The following is a 16211-nucleotide window of genomic DNA, read 5'->3' as shown; positions in this document are numbered from 1 at the left end:
CTGCAGGCCCAGAGTCTTACCGTGTACTTGGAGTGTGCCCGAGGCCTCTGCCTTGCCCACACTGTTTTCAGACACGCAGGTGTAGGCGCCTTCATCTTCCGCACGCACCTGAGTAAGGCGCAGAGTGTTGTCGCTTCGAATCTCGTGCCTTCAGAGGCCCAGCCAGAACAGGACGGAGACACAGCAGAAAAGGAGTAGGTTAGCACATGTAATTACCCAGGCAGAAAGATGCTGTTTTTATTGCATATAACTTTTATTTGACCACATTTAAGTATCACAGGAAATCATTGTTTTTGGAATCTATTATTTTTTGCTTTGGTCAAGATACGGTGAGCTGGGGGAATTCTTAAAAACATTATTCCCATCCCTGAGGGGAAGAATACAGTGCAAAGTCATGTTAATCTACTGACTCGACCAGAAATCTTCCATTAGCTTCTACAACACGTCTATGCAGGAATCTGTTAAAAAGAAGGGATCTAGTCACTGCAGTCTTATTCTGGGTGAATGCTTCATTGCTAAAAAGCAACTTTCCAATTATTAAATGCAACACCTTACTGTTGTAAATGCATTGCTCAGGAATTATGTGTCTCAATATTGGACAGTACTGGGTCTTACCTTAAAAGGCTAGGCTCTATTGCGCTGTACCTTATGGAGGATTGGCTAAGGACCAGTGTGAGACTGTGATGTTCATGTAGAGTTGTATTCACACCTACGCCTCCACAGGAGAAAGTGTTGATCTTTCAGCTTTATTTTTAAACCAGAGCTCAGCACCCAACCCCCTGAAGCGAAGCAAAGACACTGCAGTGTCTTGGGAGAATCGGAGTATCAGGTGGCACTGTTTTTCACACCCCTCCTCACACAGAGCACACTGCCTTCTGGTCAAGACGATACAGTATATTTATGCTTAAAAAGGAAAGCAGTACATATTGAGCCAAATTCATATATGATTGTTAAAAGAAAAGGATCCCATCTTCTCAGATTTTCACCAGACACTGTCCGTCATTCTACAGCTACCGACATGGACAAGAAAGCCCTTTAGGATCACAGAAAGATTTTGTGCAGTTTTGAACAATGACTCATTTACACTTACATACATTTTACACTAGTACTACATTTTCCATTACATTTCTATAAAAGCTGGATGTAGGAAAAGTACTGGGTGCTTAAGAATACTTCTCTAATTGACCTTTTCCGAAATGGTAATTTAATTTGTGTGTCATCTCAGTATAAAACATTTTACTATAACACTATTTATCATTTTTAGTATGTGTAACTTGTCCAGATAACAAAACATTTCCTGCCCATAAATCCCTTTATTTCACATTACCGGGAACTACATAGTGTTTCTCATTATTGCAGACAGTGTCAATATATTAAGTCTCCCAGCCATAATTTATTTCACCACTCCAACTAAAATAAGACTGACTTCTAATTTGTAGAAATATGTATTGTTGAAATGGATATTTAAGCTTTACAGTTCCAGAAACAAAGAAATGCATATGTACAAAGGCACATACAAAACATGTACGGTATGTGTGCAACATGACATAATCCCTGCGAATCGAAAATGGGGACAAGGGGAAGTGTTGTAAATGACACTGAGTAAAACGGGTATTCTGGTAAAAATAAAAATAACTGGCACAAACTATAGATACTAGAAAAGGGAGGGCAATACAAATATAAATGACTACACACCACTCTGACAATAATTTTTTTTTTACATTTAAAGGAAAAAATGCATAGCAATATTGATGGTTAGCAAATTAGCAAGTGAGAAGCCCCCAGGTGACTCAAACAGTAGAGGCACCTGCTCAGCATCTATGACCTCAAAGCTGCAGCCTCAACCTCTGTCTTGTCACGAGTTGACAGTACAAGGCCGCCCACAAGAGGTGACTCACGAGTGGTTCAGTGCCACTGAGGCAGGGCTGAGAGAGATCTGGCGAACAGTGACCCCCGTGACGTCTGGAGAGCCGGCATTGAGGCCGCCGGTCACCACGACCTCTCCTGTCCTTCTCCGTGAAACTCGCAATGTGCCAAATGACCCACTGACAGTGCAGCTGGGTGTGTCTGAGCCTGTATGTCTCATTCAGCTGATAGCATGTCCACTCACGCCGTAGGGCTGCCTACCATGAAAGCACCACAACTGGCAGGCCTATCAATCAGGCCGCTGCCATAACAACGAGGTATGGACAGAAATCTATTCCACCTGTGCATACTTAATACACAGTATTTAAGAACTGCCCTGGCGATACTACTGTGTTGACTCTTTCTGTTCTGTTCACCTGGTGAAGGTGCCCTACACCTGGTCACCTGCTTCGGTTTTTCCCGTGAGCTTCCTCGTTTTGACCCGAGTTTCGCTCATGACTTTCGCCCTTGGATCACCCTCTGGCTTGCTACATGTGCTTGCTCTGGCCTCCGAGCTTTGCTTCCTCCTCGGTTCTCTGATTTTTTTGATTCTCCTTTGGCACCTTTTTTGATTTAGGGTCTTTACGGGTTTCGACCCTTGTCCGCTCACTTGGCCTCGGACTACGTTCCGCTTGGCTTGGCTCCCCGGCTCTTCGTTTACCTGCCATGGGCTCCCGTCTTCGATTCCAGAGCTCTGGTCTTCTTATAAGTACAGGTACATTACAGCAGAGCTGGATGAATGTCATTTTCCTAGATAAAAAGCAGGTCCTGACACGGACTCACCTCCCACGGGGCAGCTCTCCCTCCTCCTTGCGCCAGCGCACCGTGGGGGTGGGGTCCCCCACCACCTCGCACAGGAAGTCCAACGAGTCCTCCGCTAACACCACCTGGTTGACTGGCCGCCGGACGAACGTTGGCCGCTCTGCGAGGAACACCAGAGAAGAGCCGACCACATCATAAACAGCGCCCGGGATATCGGGGATTTTTAAAGCTAAGGCACAGAACACCATTTTTGTGATACTTACCAAACACCACCAGCTCAGCGGGGTCACTGTCTCTCTCCCCCACCATGTTGGTACCTACACACACATACATGCCAGCGTCGCTCTTTCGTGTGTTCGAAATCATCAGCTTGCCCCCTCTGATCTGAGACACAGCGAAAAAAAAAACTCTTAGACGAGAACTGTTGCCTCTCCAATATTTCGATCCTTTATATCAAATAAATGAAAAAAAGACAGTGGATTTATTCATTGAATTCATTCTAAATTGTGCTCGTTTCAGAATTGCCAATGACACCATGTTTGACACCCTGAATAGGTTTTAGTTAGAATTTTATTTAGTGCACCCTAAGTTTATACTCAAACAGTTTTTTTCCCCACATATTAAACATATATGTGGCAGTTTTACACTTAACATTTTGAGGGACATTAGAAAAACTACAATATGGTTGACAGTTTTACAGTTCTTTGCCTTTTAAAGAAAACTGAGAGACACCCTGGCCTTCTACTGTCATCAGTGAGCACCACGCAAGACAGAACAGCACCCCAACACTTCTTGGGAAAATCTGAAGCCAGGCTCACTGTGATTCGCTCGTCCTTGTCGTTGACCCGGATGTTGTTCCTCTTCCAGGAAATGGTTGGCTCTGGGTGACCCCGGGGAGGAATGCACTCCATGACCGCCGGCTCCCCTGCTGCCACCACCACGTCACTGGGTGCTTGCCGGAAGTCGTCTCGCAGAACTGGCGAGGGAAGACAGAAACAGGTAAGACACTGTGGGAGACGCTGCAGCTCTAGAGCAGGGGTGGGCGGTCCTGCTCCCGGAGGGCCTGTGCGTCAGCAGGCTTGTATTCCAGCTTGGCTCTTAACAAGCTCAATCAGCTCATTATTGGCTTAGTTATGGATCTAATGGCTTCAATGTAACAGCTTCTTCCTTCTCTTCAGGTGCTCGTGGTTAGGGAAGACCTAAAAAACCTGTACACATTGGAACTCCAGAGTCAGGGTTGCCCACCCCTGCCCTAGAGGCTGTACAGAGGGTGTTTCCCATCGGAAGGGAACACCACACTTTGGCAGACTAAAGGAATTGAATCCTTTTAAGCATGGAACAAAGGGGATTATTTGGGAACGTGATTCAGATATTCAAAATCAACTGATCGACCGATCACTGAAGTCCGATCAGGAGACTTTTTCATGACTATTAGCAATCCAAGAATCGAGGAGCAAGCATAAAATAGGTTTAGGAACATTCAATACAGAAAAGGGGAAAAGGCTCTATTTAGAGACCTCTCCAGTGACATGGCTGAAGTTGATACTGAGGATTCCTTCAAGAAAAGGACAGATGGAAGAATTGGATCACACTCATTGCAGCAAAGTGAGTAAGAAGGCACAAGTCACCCATAAACTGTGTGGAGTTTCGTTTGCATCCATATAAATTGGATCAAGGGCTGGGAGGTAGAGGGGTGAAGAAAACAGCATCCAACAGTTTGAATGCTAATGAGAGAGCTATGTGCTGTGTAGCCTAAAGAAAACTTCCCTTTCGAACCAGGAGAACCGTCTAGATGTCTAGTGGCCTAAATTGTGCCCATTTCAATCAAAGCTTCAGGAGTAAAGCCAGGTTTGAGAAGGATAACAATTAATCCCATCATTTCTGTAGCTCTATGAGGAGTAGAGCAATGTGTTGACTTCAGAACCTAAGTCTTCTAGGTCTACTGTCATAGCAAGGCAGGAGAACAGAGAGCTAGAGCTGTAGAAAACCAGTGGACACTCAGGAAAGACAGATACAAAAAAATGGAAATGTGGAAGACTTGTAATAGTGACTTTTTTTTAATACAAGGTTTCTTAACTGTGTTTTAGGAAGCAGATTTGAGCTGTCTTTGCCTTTCCCTGTGCTCAGAATTTGGAGAAACTCAGTAAAAAGGTTTGTTTTTAGATTTTTCCACAGACCCCAAACTCAGACCCTCCCTCTGGTCTCAATTAGCTCCCTATCCCTGTGCTTGGTTGCCTGTCTGTTGACTCAACCATCAGGGCCTATAAATAATTAACACTTTCCACTCCAACGCGAACCGGATGAATAATTTAATGTCACACACACTCTCCTTCCCCACATTCTCAGATCCACACACACACTCTTACTTTAAAGACTGTGTCTGCCCTTTCCCCCCCTCTCAAAACTTCAGATGTACCTCCAGGGCTGATTTTATCGATACAGCACTCCATCGACATTTTTATTTTTATTGGAGTTTATCAAGATTTCAGGAAACTAGAGCTCTAAAACTAAAAGTGTAGTAAATATACCTACACATTTCCCCCCATTCCAATCATGCTATGTAATATTTTAACTCTTCACATTAAATTTATGTATATGTGCCTGTGACACACCACCAAGCACGGCTTGAAATGTGAAACAGTTAAATAGTAATCTTCTCATATCAATGTCTTCAAAATCAATTATTTCAAATATTACGTTACAGCAGTTCCTTGCTAAATGCTGGGAAATTCGTCTCCTACTTCCATTCTATAATTACATGTATTGATTTTACTTAATGTGTACCATATCAGAAACATTTATGTTGGAAACATCAGCATAATCTTTACTTTCTGCCTCAATATAGTCTAAAAACACCTGGAAATGCAAGCCTTTGGCTGCTAAATAACTAATAAGAATGCAAAACTATCACAACTTTTCAACACAACTTGTGCTTGTCAGATTAAGTGATCTGCAATTACTACTAATTCATCTGTATAATATGCTATAAATTTAACAACATAATATTCAGAATTCAGTTTTAAAATGTTCTTCTCATTAAGCCTTATCATAATAAATTCAGAGCTGATGCAAAAAACATTTGAATACCCCAGATTTCTGTGCCTGGAGGCCCAAGTTCAAATCAGTTTCAGGTTTCATTTAAAACAAGCTTACTGTCTCAGATAAGTAATCAAGCACATTGGTCCCAGTCACTATCCTGAAGGTTCACACACCCGCTAGTTTTCATTAAAGTCAAGTTTAATTACCTCACTAAATTAGGTAATTAAATTAGGCCTTAATTCAACTAACACATTTCTTGGTTGCCATATTTGCAAGGGTGGTTTCTTCTCAGACATCTGGAATTTTGTTTTAAAATAGTTAAGGCAATGGTTAAAAGGCAACCTTCTACATGTTTAAGAGCGGAGAGCAACAAGTTGAAATTAAAACTGTCATTAGTTCGGTGAAGGGCTGAATTGTGTAAATGAAACCCTTCAGGATCAGATTTGGGATGCAGTGCCTAGTAGACATTACTTTACCCCAGTAGAAACAGCTCACTGTTCAAGTACTCAGGTAACAATTCTATAAGATTCAACAGAAGAGATTCAAAGGACAATTGAGACTGAGTGAAATAAGCTAAAGAGACTCATTATTCTGACTGCATAAAAACCTGTTTTTATCCTAGTGTGATGGCCACAGATCTCATCAACGCAATCAATACAAGTTCTCCTGCTTAAGAATTACATAAAGTAAAGATTGATTGAAACACTTGTAGACACAAGGAAGCTCACTTGAAGGAAAGAAGATTTTAGTACATCTGGAAAATATCCGACTGAACTTTCTTTCAGTAGATTCTGCTGGCTTTATAACTGAATCTTTGAAGAAGCTCTTCGATATTAGCATATTAAGGCAAGCAAATGATTTATTGATAACCTAAAACTGCAGGGCGCAGACACTTTAAGAGTACCACTGCATGAGTTAAGACAGCCTGACTATATTGATTATATACTGATCATCAGCAGATTGTTGCCATCATTGTCAGTTTTGAGAATCACACAGATCAAACTCACCAATCTGCTTAAATGCAAGACAAGAGCAAATGTCTGTAAAAAACAATCACTGTACGTTTTTACTTTTCTAGAATATTTGCTTGCAAACCAACAGATCACAATCTGTACAGAAGTATACAGATTTTAATAAACATCTCCAGTTTTAGTTGATTCTATGTATATAAGATTTCATTGCATTATGCTGACATTGTGAACCAAACTGATATTCATGTGCCCAACAGATAAGACAAAAAAGCAACAAGAATAAAAAACCCTTTTCCCTGTAGTTCTAAACGATACCATACTTCACAGTGATCCCTATGCTTGTTAACAGGTTTTTCAAATGAAGCAAAGGTGTGACTAATTATGTTCACAGTAATTACAAAGCGTTGTGCAAGAGAAGCTTGCTTTTAAAAAAGGAGTTACAAAAACGATAATGCAGAGAAATTAAAAATTGATCAGCCTTCAACAATGCTTTCCTAAATACCATCCTACTCTTGTTACTGAAATAATGTTATCATTATTCACTTCAATTCAGATAGTAGTTTGGTTAGCAAGAATGAAAAGTGCACAACAACATAATCAGAGTGTATCTTTTTTTCTTTTAATTAGTCTGTTCTACGCAAAGGCAGATGCATTTGTAGAAGGTAAAGCACAGAAATACAGGGACCACAAAATATAGCTGCTCTTTAGAGAAGTCTACCATCAAGAACTATGTATGGGCAGTTTAGAAACCACCCTTGATGAGATACACCTTGTGAAGCACATGCAATAATTACAGTATACTGTCATTCCCATATGCTCACACAATGAGTGAACCTGTCAATGAAGATATAAAACCTAAAACACAGCCATGTACTTGACTGATCTGCAAGCATCGCCACACTTGTAATTACTTCAAATTCTGCCCCTGTCAGAGATGCCCAAGTCTCTTCCTGCAACACTACCTTCTCCAAAGGTGAGGTTCGACTAGAGGATAATGGGGTTCCTCTCTACAGCAGGTGTAGCCGAGTCAGTCTGTGTGTTCGTGGAAGTGCTCCCAGATTCCGAGAGTGTGTTCGGTGCGTGTGCCGGGGTAGGGCGATCATTAGGAGTGAATTACAGAGCTAATGTCACCACAATGTCACCGCAGCAGGGAAGGCATGGCCCTGGCTGATTAATGGTTTCTTCTCCTCTTAATGAAGAGGAAGCCACACCAACAAAATGTACAGATATTATAATGTGAGGGTTCGGGAGAAAAAGTGCTTAAATTTTAAATTGAGGCTTGTCACCTCAAGTGATTGTCTCCAATGATGTGAAGGTAGCCAGGGCTTCCTGTCAGCCTCCCGCTGCTGTCTTCAAAGGGGAAATTAGACCTACAGTAAATCAGCATTTAGATTCACTGGTCTCGGCACTGTGATCTAAATGTTAGTGAAACAGCGGATAACATGTCAAAGAGAATACAGTACTCGGCAACAGGACACAGCACCTTACAAATGTCTTATAACCATGTTTGCAAAACATTTTACTTTAAAGAAATCACTTTTGATTCCTCAGATTGGCCATTTGTCTTCTCACGCATTATATGTTTTTTAATCTGGAGTCACATTCTCACAATCGCTATTCAACAATACATGATCTTGCTGACTTATTTTAACCTCCAAAGAATCAGAAAAACGCAAGGAAAAACCATGTGGTCTTTGAGCTCCGAAACAACCTGAAAAGGCAATCCTCTGGGCAATTCCTGGGCCCCGGTGACGAAGAGGAAACAGCAGTCAGGACGCCCCGACTCTGGTCCAATCAGCCCAACTTCATTAACCAATAAAACCAAGGATCACAAAGAGTAACAAAATCTGAAGTTTATTTATAGAAACATCCTGGTTGGTTAGCAAAGGGAGAACCCAGTTTTAGTGCCAGGAGGTGACAGAGAGGCTGTGTTGGTCTGTCATGACTGATACTAGTTCCTTACGCTGAAGTCTACACCCCTGCCTCCTGTTCGCCGTCTGAACTGGAAATGGAGAAGGGATGAGGGGCTTGATTAGGCATTGGCAATTACCCACAAAGCCCTGGGGGTGATTGGCAGATTAAGCTTGTGCCCTCTGACCCTGATCTGAGGCCCCAGGGGACCCCTTGTGCTGACTACAACAAAGCCTGTGTAATCCCCCACTAGTCCCCCATCCACTTCAATTAAGATGCTCCCTTCACCCCATTGGTGGGTTTGGAGGGGCTTCTCTAACAAATCCCTCGACATCCCTTGCAGCCCCCCCCCCCCCCTCCTTCCCCGTCAAAAAATCAATTTCTCATCCTATACCTTCGTTAATTTTTTAGTAGGGTCTTTTACAGAGTAAACAATCACCTAAAACATCCATCTAACAGTCTAACTATCTGTCTGTTCCACGTAGCATAGCTATCCATCTGTCTGAATCTCCACAGATGTATCTAACTGAGAAGCTAGCCACCTATTTGCATGGCTGCTTTATTCAGATAATTTAATTTAAGGGGTACATTCTATGAATTCCTCCTTAAAAACAACTGTAAAAAACTGTCTAAATCTTAAAAGTCCTAATAAAATTATCTGTCAGGCTTCTGCACATACTGTACTGTATATTTCTCTGCCTGTTAACATCATCAGTCTTTTGATCAAGTGTGCTCTCTTTCTGTCAAGCTTTTATTAATAGATCAGTTGTGTTTTTATTTGACATAAATGTTCAAACACAGCAGCGTCTGATGTTGAATTAAAAATACATTTATGAGCCTTGAAATTCCCCCCTCCTGCTCCCTGCCTTCTCTGACAGCTTTCACAATTTTTACCACTCAGGAATATTGAAATCTCCAAGACTATGACAAATCATCTTCGATTGTTGCTGAGAGGTTTACAATTCAGATCTCTTGTTGGGATTTGTGGTGGTCATCTGTCAATCTGCCTATTCCCATCTTTACATAATATTAAGCAATCTGTCAGAGTCTCTCAGCGGAGATGGGCTCAGGCATGAGCGAAAGCCGAAATCGGAATTCTCCATCATTTCCGAAGAAAATAGTTCTTCAAAAAGAATTCATTTCATTTTTTTACACAAAAGTCCAGAAGCCTTTTGATTATCTGTTAACGAGGTCTGTGTCCTAATTAAACAAGAAGAAACAAATATAAATAATAAACTTTTAGATGTTTCAGTTACTGGTTATATTGAAGGCTGGCATGGTGGAGCAGTGGTTAGCATTACTGCTTCACAGCACTGGGGCCTCGACTTCCACTCTGGAGTCTGTAAATTCTCCCTGCGTTCACCTGGCTTTCCTACAGGTGCCTCTGTTTCCCAGAGTGCAAAGCCATACGGCTGGGTTAACTGGCCCCGGTGTGAGTGTGCGTGTGTCCCTGTTTGTAGCTGCCCTTGTTAAAAATGTCCCAGAGCCATCAATAGTCAAACGAAGAGTGACATGTTTGTGAAGCTGAAAAAGAGAGCCAGTCAACATATGTTAAGTCTTGTCAGAGTTCAAAAGTAAAAAGTTTTGTTGCATCTATTTTCTAAGATCATCTAATTAGTGTGACAAGGCAGATGGTGGTGCTTGATTAATATCAGCTGTTGCGCAAACATAAATCTGGGCATCATTGACATAAGAATGGGAGCTGATTTCATACCTAAAAAGAATCAGGCTGAACACTTAAGAGAGAAACTGGCCCAAACCATGCTTTTGTAATGGATGAACAACACTTGACTTGAACAGATTGTTTTTTTGTGTCAGTTGGGTAGGATTTAAACCACAAATATTCAGTTCAAGTAACACCAACAACAACTCCCAACAACTCCCTCCGATCTAGAAAGAAAAAACAATACAGTACACACTCTAATTAGTTTTGAAGTTTCAAAGGTCCTGCAGGACCAGCAGGACAAGAATGGTTAACAAAATCCAGAGTCAGCAGATCATGAGCCTAATTACTGCTGTTCCGGTACAAGGCATTGATCCGACGCCAGAAAACATAATCTTACATAATGCAAAAATGTAGAAAAATTCAAGATAACTACTTAAAGCATAACATACGACATCTCTTGAATCTGCTCCATTTTTTGTTTTCCCATTGAGAGGGAGCGTCTGCCACTGGGAATTTGCCCAACATTCGATGAACCCAGTGCCCACACCCCGGCGCCTTTTCAATATGCAATCTTCTCACAGAGCCCTCAAAAAACCCAGCTTCATTGCAAGAAGCAAACGGCTAAGGCAAACAGACACACAGCAGCCTTACAAGTTGGGAGTGACAAAGCAACAGGAGCCGAAAAGAACTACTGCCCTCCCCCATTCAAAAATCAATTCTGTGCATCATCATGAGGGTTTTCAGCACAGATGGACACTCTAAGCCTCTACATCTGTGGGTGGGGGGCGCTTGAACACACTCGTCTTTTATCAGATTTAAAGAACCGGATTCTGCGACCGTCCCACCAAAAACACAGTTGGCATTCCAATAGAGACACCCGTCTTGCACCCGTCCTCTGATTAAAATAACCCCGTTCGAGTAATCCCTCCGGCACAGGATACATTCTACTCATAGTTCATATTAAATGTGAAACATTAAAAACCGATGTGAGGGCCAACTGATCCACTAACAGTCCCATCAGACAGTGGCAGATCCACCCTGTGAGAGAGTCTTGGTGCTACAACCATTGAAGTTGGGGTGAAAATGAAATGAAATGGTAAATGAAAATGAAAATGGTGTGTTAACTGGGGGATCCGTAGGCTGTCTTTGTTGATCCCCAGTTGAATACGTCTTTAATTGAGCAAGCACCAGGCTCACAGATAGACTGTCCACACAGCCAGATGGCAAACATTTCATTGTCTTTGTTTTATTTTCTACTAAAGAATAAAAAGATGACTATGCATCTACCCACTGACCCATGCATGGAATTGTCATTAACTTTATTTTTTGCACACCAGCCACAAGCACATCAATCAGATGAAAATGCTAGTTTTTATATTATTTTTTTCTCCCTATTCTGTATCAGAGATGAAAACATATTCTTTGAGTGTATAAGAGGTACGTCTGTTGTGCCATGTACTCCACATCTACTGTATGTTTTAACTTCATAACTGTGGGGACTTCCATTGACTCCCATTCTGTGTACTATTTTAAAGTTGATTATTGTTTTGTGCTAGGTTTCACGCTTTTACATTAAAATTTAAAAAGGGGCAATTTAAATTGTGGAGATGTTGTTTTTTTTCCAGGAAATAATAGTTTTGTGTGCACAAACCCATACACGTATAACCCCTGGTTATACTGGTAGTTTCGAATAAAATGCAATGGGAACACAAAACACAAAAAAAGCAGATGTATTAATGTTTTCTTCATCTTACTGGAATCCAGTGGGATGTTTTCACTGGAGCTTGTGGTCTTATTATGCTGAGCCTTTAAAATGGGTCCTGTGAGATATTAAAGCCTTCTATTGGTTAGCATCTCCAACCATAATAAATGAATAAAGCTTGTCAGTGTATTAAAAGACTAGTTTCTCCCTGCTGTGTTGATTTGCACTGTATATCATGAAGCAAACGAGCTGCCGACAAGATACTGAGCAGTAGTCTCCAGAGAAACAGTTTGGAAACTTGGTTTTTGCATGAAGCAGTATTCCATGATGATTGCAAATGACTACCCAAAGTACAAATCGGATAACTTCGGATCAAATCAGATCATCTGATTGCTTGGCAAAGCACCAAAACAAAACTTGGTTAAATAAAACAAGCAGAGAGCATGGCTTCCGAACAGGCCCAGTGCAGGTGAAGAGCAACCGTATGTGGGCATTGATGCATCTTCCACATACATCATGTGCGTTCCAGTAATTTTTTAGACCGTATATTAGGCATGACCGTATATTTGACATGCAAGGTGGAGCTTTTACCAGTTGCTGCCCCGGTTTTTGCTACCTGGGGACTAGTATTCTCCTATTACTCCAGATAATGGGGGATTATTGGTATACGCGCAGAAGGCAGAACGCCCCAGTTCAGGGGCGTCCTAGTATTACTGTGCACAGCTGTCACAGTGGAACTGGGCCCCCCGAGCTGAAACCTCCTCAGACTCGAGGGTAGTTGGAGGGGGGGGGGGGGGAGTGCTTGGAGGCTCATGGTGCCTGGACATCTGTCCCTCTCTGAACGACCCCCCCCCGACTCCCAAAAAATGATCAAAGAGATCCATGCTGGATAATGAGGCCTGTACCGTAGCTGGAAGCAGGGGGCTCGCCTGTGCAGGCTGGCCAGAGATTGCCTCGGGGGCTTCAGTGGGAAACCACCACCAGGTCCTCATACTGGAGTGATGCCTTTTTTTTGTTTCCTGCACGTGTGTGTGTGTGTGTGTGTCTTTGTTCCCTCATTTGCATGCTGCCTGAGATGTCACCAGAGTCCACTTTGGAGGCAACAGCTGGGGTGTCTCCTCTGCCTATATCTCAAACTGCAGCTGAGTGTTTGTGGATGAAAAGCATCACGTCTCCATATTTTTGTTTGGACAGTACATGGAAAAATATGTGTGCATCCTGTTATTGGCTCACTGTCGCAATATGGAAGGACTAAATACTTTTTTGTCCTTAGATTTTAATAATATATATCAGATATGTTTTTGAATTATCAATAGATTTCAAATGTTTGACAGTATCTGTCCAAAAGTCCACATTTTACAAAATTGGATAAAGCAGATCATTGCTCCAGGGACTATTCTACTCACACTGTCATCTTCACTAAAGCAATGAACACATTTATTTGACTAGACATATGTTAGGGGTCATTTAAGATAAAAAAAACATTACCTATGTGGGAAAAAAAATACACTGCATCTTACATCTCAGACACAGGAATTACAACATCAAGTGCGCATCAAATTTACTTAAAACCTCCACTAGTACTTTCAAAGATTGTAGCAGCTTTAATTGGCTTGTTGTCAGCTGTTCCTCACCGAACAGCATTAAGTTAGATCCTGCCCACACATCCATAAAGCTCAAAGGCTACTTTCTCTATTCTAGAACACAAATCTATCAAGATTAACTGTTATTTCAGAAGAAACAGCTACAATTTCAGAACACTACAGGACTCTTCATGAAGAAGGAGAAATGCTGAATAAAAAGAGTAGACTCGTGCAAAATGTCTCAGGTTTTTGCACAGTAGTGTATGTACAGCCAGTAAATCTGTGACACTTCCTTCCATGAACAAAACTTGACATTCGAGTGCTCTACACAAGACACACCTCTATAAATTAGAGAAATTAACGACAGAAATGAGGCCTGATCGCAACAACAAAATCGACCGCACAGACAACAGATGCCCAGTGAAGATGCAGGAAGGAGACAGATGAGTCCTCATTTCTGGGCTTTCTGTGGCTTTAACTGACCAGAAACCCCCAACATGGCCATCTTTTACACCTTAAAAACCCCAGCATGACAGGCCTGAAAATTGAAAATAATAAATTACACTTTGTCGTACTGACAAGTCACATGTGCTTAGTGGGAGCTGAGGCTCATTATTGAGCCCCAGTGATCTGTGGTCTCTGAGTGGGCTTGTCAAAAACTAGTCCTGCTTCTAGGGGCCTAAGGGGAGCTCAGTTGAAGTCCAAAAGCCCACGTTTGAAGCCTTGTTTCAAAGCCTCGAGCAACCCATACCCTTTCAGTGCACCTGCTTCAAACATAACCCCTGAAAGTCACCCATATTTCAGGCCTGAGGGGAGGCTGTCAGAAACCTCTGAGCAATCATCCTGCTCACATTCTACCGGGGATCATTTTGCCAAACTTTACACCAAAGCTCTCTGAGCTGATGAAAACCAAGCCAGGAAGAACACTAAGCCTTTAGAGATCTCTGGGCTTTACAAGTTTTAATCTCTCGCCATCAGGAATGCATACCTAGAAGTGTCCTTCTTGCAGCTAATCTATCAGAGATAATTACCCAGACGTCCTCATTAGAGAGATCCTGACTGTGCAAGTCTGGGGTTAAACCCTCCACCTTTCCAGCATGTGGTGCCTCTGCTCTGTGAAAAATTAATATCCCTGTTGTGACAAGGGCCCAGACATTGTTGCTTGCACTGCCAGTCAGGTCATACACTCTGTCTAGAGATAGATATCCAGTAGAAAGCTTAAGAACAGCCAGGTTTTAAACTTTGCCAGGGACTGTATTAATGACTTTCCGACAGCCCTGTGCAATACGTGCACTGCTTGCTGTCCCCAGTGCAGAGGGAAAGACTATCCAAGTTCAGCCTTTTCTTTGCCAACAAGGTTTTTTTACTGCAGAATTCTCTTATTTTGCAACAAAAAGATGATGTTTCTTCTAGATGATCTATGTATGTGTAAATAAAATAATAACCATTTATAGTTTTTTTCTTTTCTTACTTACACTGTGTTTCTTGTAGGACTTCTTGTAGAATTATCTCTGATTACGTTACAGATTGTAGACACTGCTGTTTTATGGCATGATTTCAGGACAGATATAAATAATCCTTTTGATGGACTGTTTTTAACCCGTGTGTCCTCTATAAATTGTCAACAAACATTGAATTCCAAATTGCAATCAACTGCAGATTAAAAAATCATAAGGGAAAGAATTTCTCACTAATGACTGTCACTGTAGGCAAAGTATTAAATTTATTTTGGGACTATGACAGAAAAAACACATTTTTCAGCTCACTAAAAGTTCAGTTTTGCACTAAGTAACAAAAAATGTAAATTAATATCTAGGCAAAAAAAATGAATTTCCAAAAATACTTAAAACAATCACAGATATGTGTAGATAATATCTTGAAAACAATTTTTTTTACAATGCAAACCCCTTTATCCTCTTAAATCTTTTAGCATTTGAGGGACATAACTCAAATTTTCTAAGAAACATAAAAAAACTAAAATACTGCAGATTGACTAATTCCAACTTTATTGAAAGAAAAAAAATCTAGTGGAGAGAGTGCGAATGGGCAAACGTATTTGTCTGGGATTCTGTGCTTTTATTTCTACAATTGAAAGTGTGGGACTGTGCAAGCACTGGCAGCACACAGAAGCTCTCATGGCGGGATGTGGAAAGAGCATTCCGTTCTCTGTACGTTTAATACGTGATGAACTAGTGAGGATCAATCCAGTTTCCCGGAAGGAGTAAAGGAGGGAATATTGAGGTTAGGTTTTTCGAATGGGATAAGCCAAAGAGAGGCAATTAAACGCATTCGATTAATTTGAAAAGAAGAGGGGAAACAAGGAAAGAGACTGGATGACATTTAGAAAGAGCCTGAACTCTCTGATTCTCCAATACCATCCTACCATGTGCCATGTGGGCCTAGTCAGTGTGTGTAAACTGTGGACACCCCTGGCCTACAGGACAGAAGGCCCAGCAAAACAAATCAATAAAGAACAAAAGGGGACAAAAACCAGAAAAGCCTGCAATATTCATGACAGGGCTGAGGGAGCCCTATGGCCCCGGCTATTGTTCTTTTGTATGCAGAGCGGAGCAGCAGTAAGCCCATTACAGAGGTGGTCTAATCCTGTGCGTGTGGCCGCGCAGTGTACGAGCTAATAGAGCAATTGTCTGTGCAGAAAGAGGATTACTTTA

At 41.7% G+C, this 16211-nt stretch overlaps 1 protein-coding gene across 1 annotated transcript in view; it reads right to left on the bottom strand.

Annotated features, from left to right (window-relative positions):
- The window catches only part of LOC148816852 (roundabout homolog 2-like), an 87472-nt gene that overhangs the window by 40347 nt on the left and 30914 nt on the right, over nucleotides 1-16211 (bottom strand). The window contains exons 3-6 of the mRNA XM_088939630.1: nucleotides 3486-3643; nucleotides 2931-3051; nucleotides 2689-2827; nucleotides 21-148 (exon numbers count right to left, since the gene is read on the bottom strand). Coding sequence (XP_088795756.1) covers nucleotides 21-148; nucleotides 2689-2827; nucleotides 2931-3051; nucleotides 3486-3643 — 546 coding nt within the window. The remainder of the gene's footprint in view (nucleotides 1-20; nucleotides 149-2688; nucleotides 2828-2930; nucleotides 3052-3485; nucleotides 3644-16211) is intronic.

This window comes from Atractosteus spatula, chromosome 22 (assembly GCF_055471065.1).
Source record: "Atractosteus spatula isolate fAtrSpa1 chromosome 22, fAtrSpa1.hap1, whole genome shotgun sequence".
NCBI lineage: Eukaryota > Metazoa > Chordata > Actinopteri > Semionotiformes > Lepisosteidae > Atractosteus > Atractosteus spatula.
This window is presented reverse-complemented; position numbering and strand designations above follow the sequence as displayed.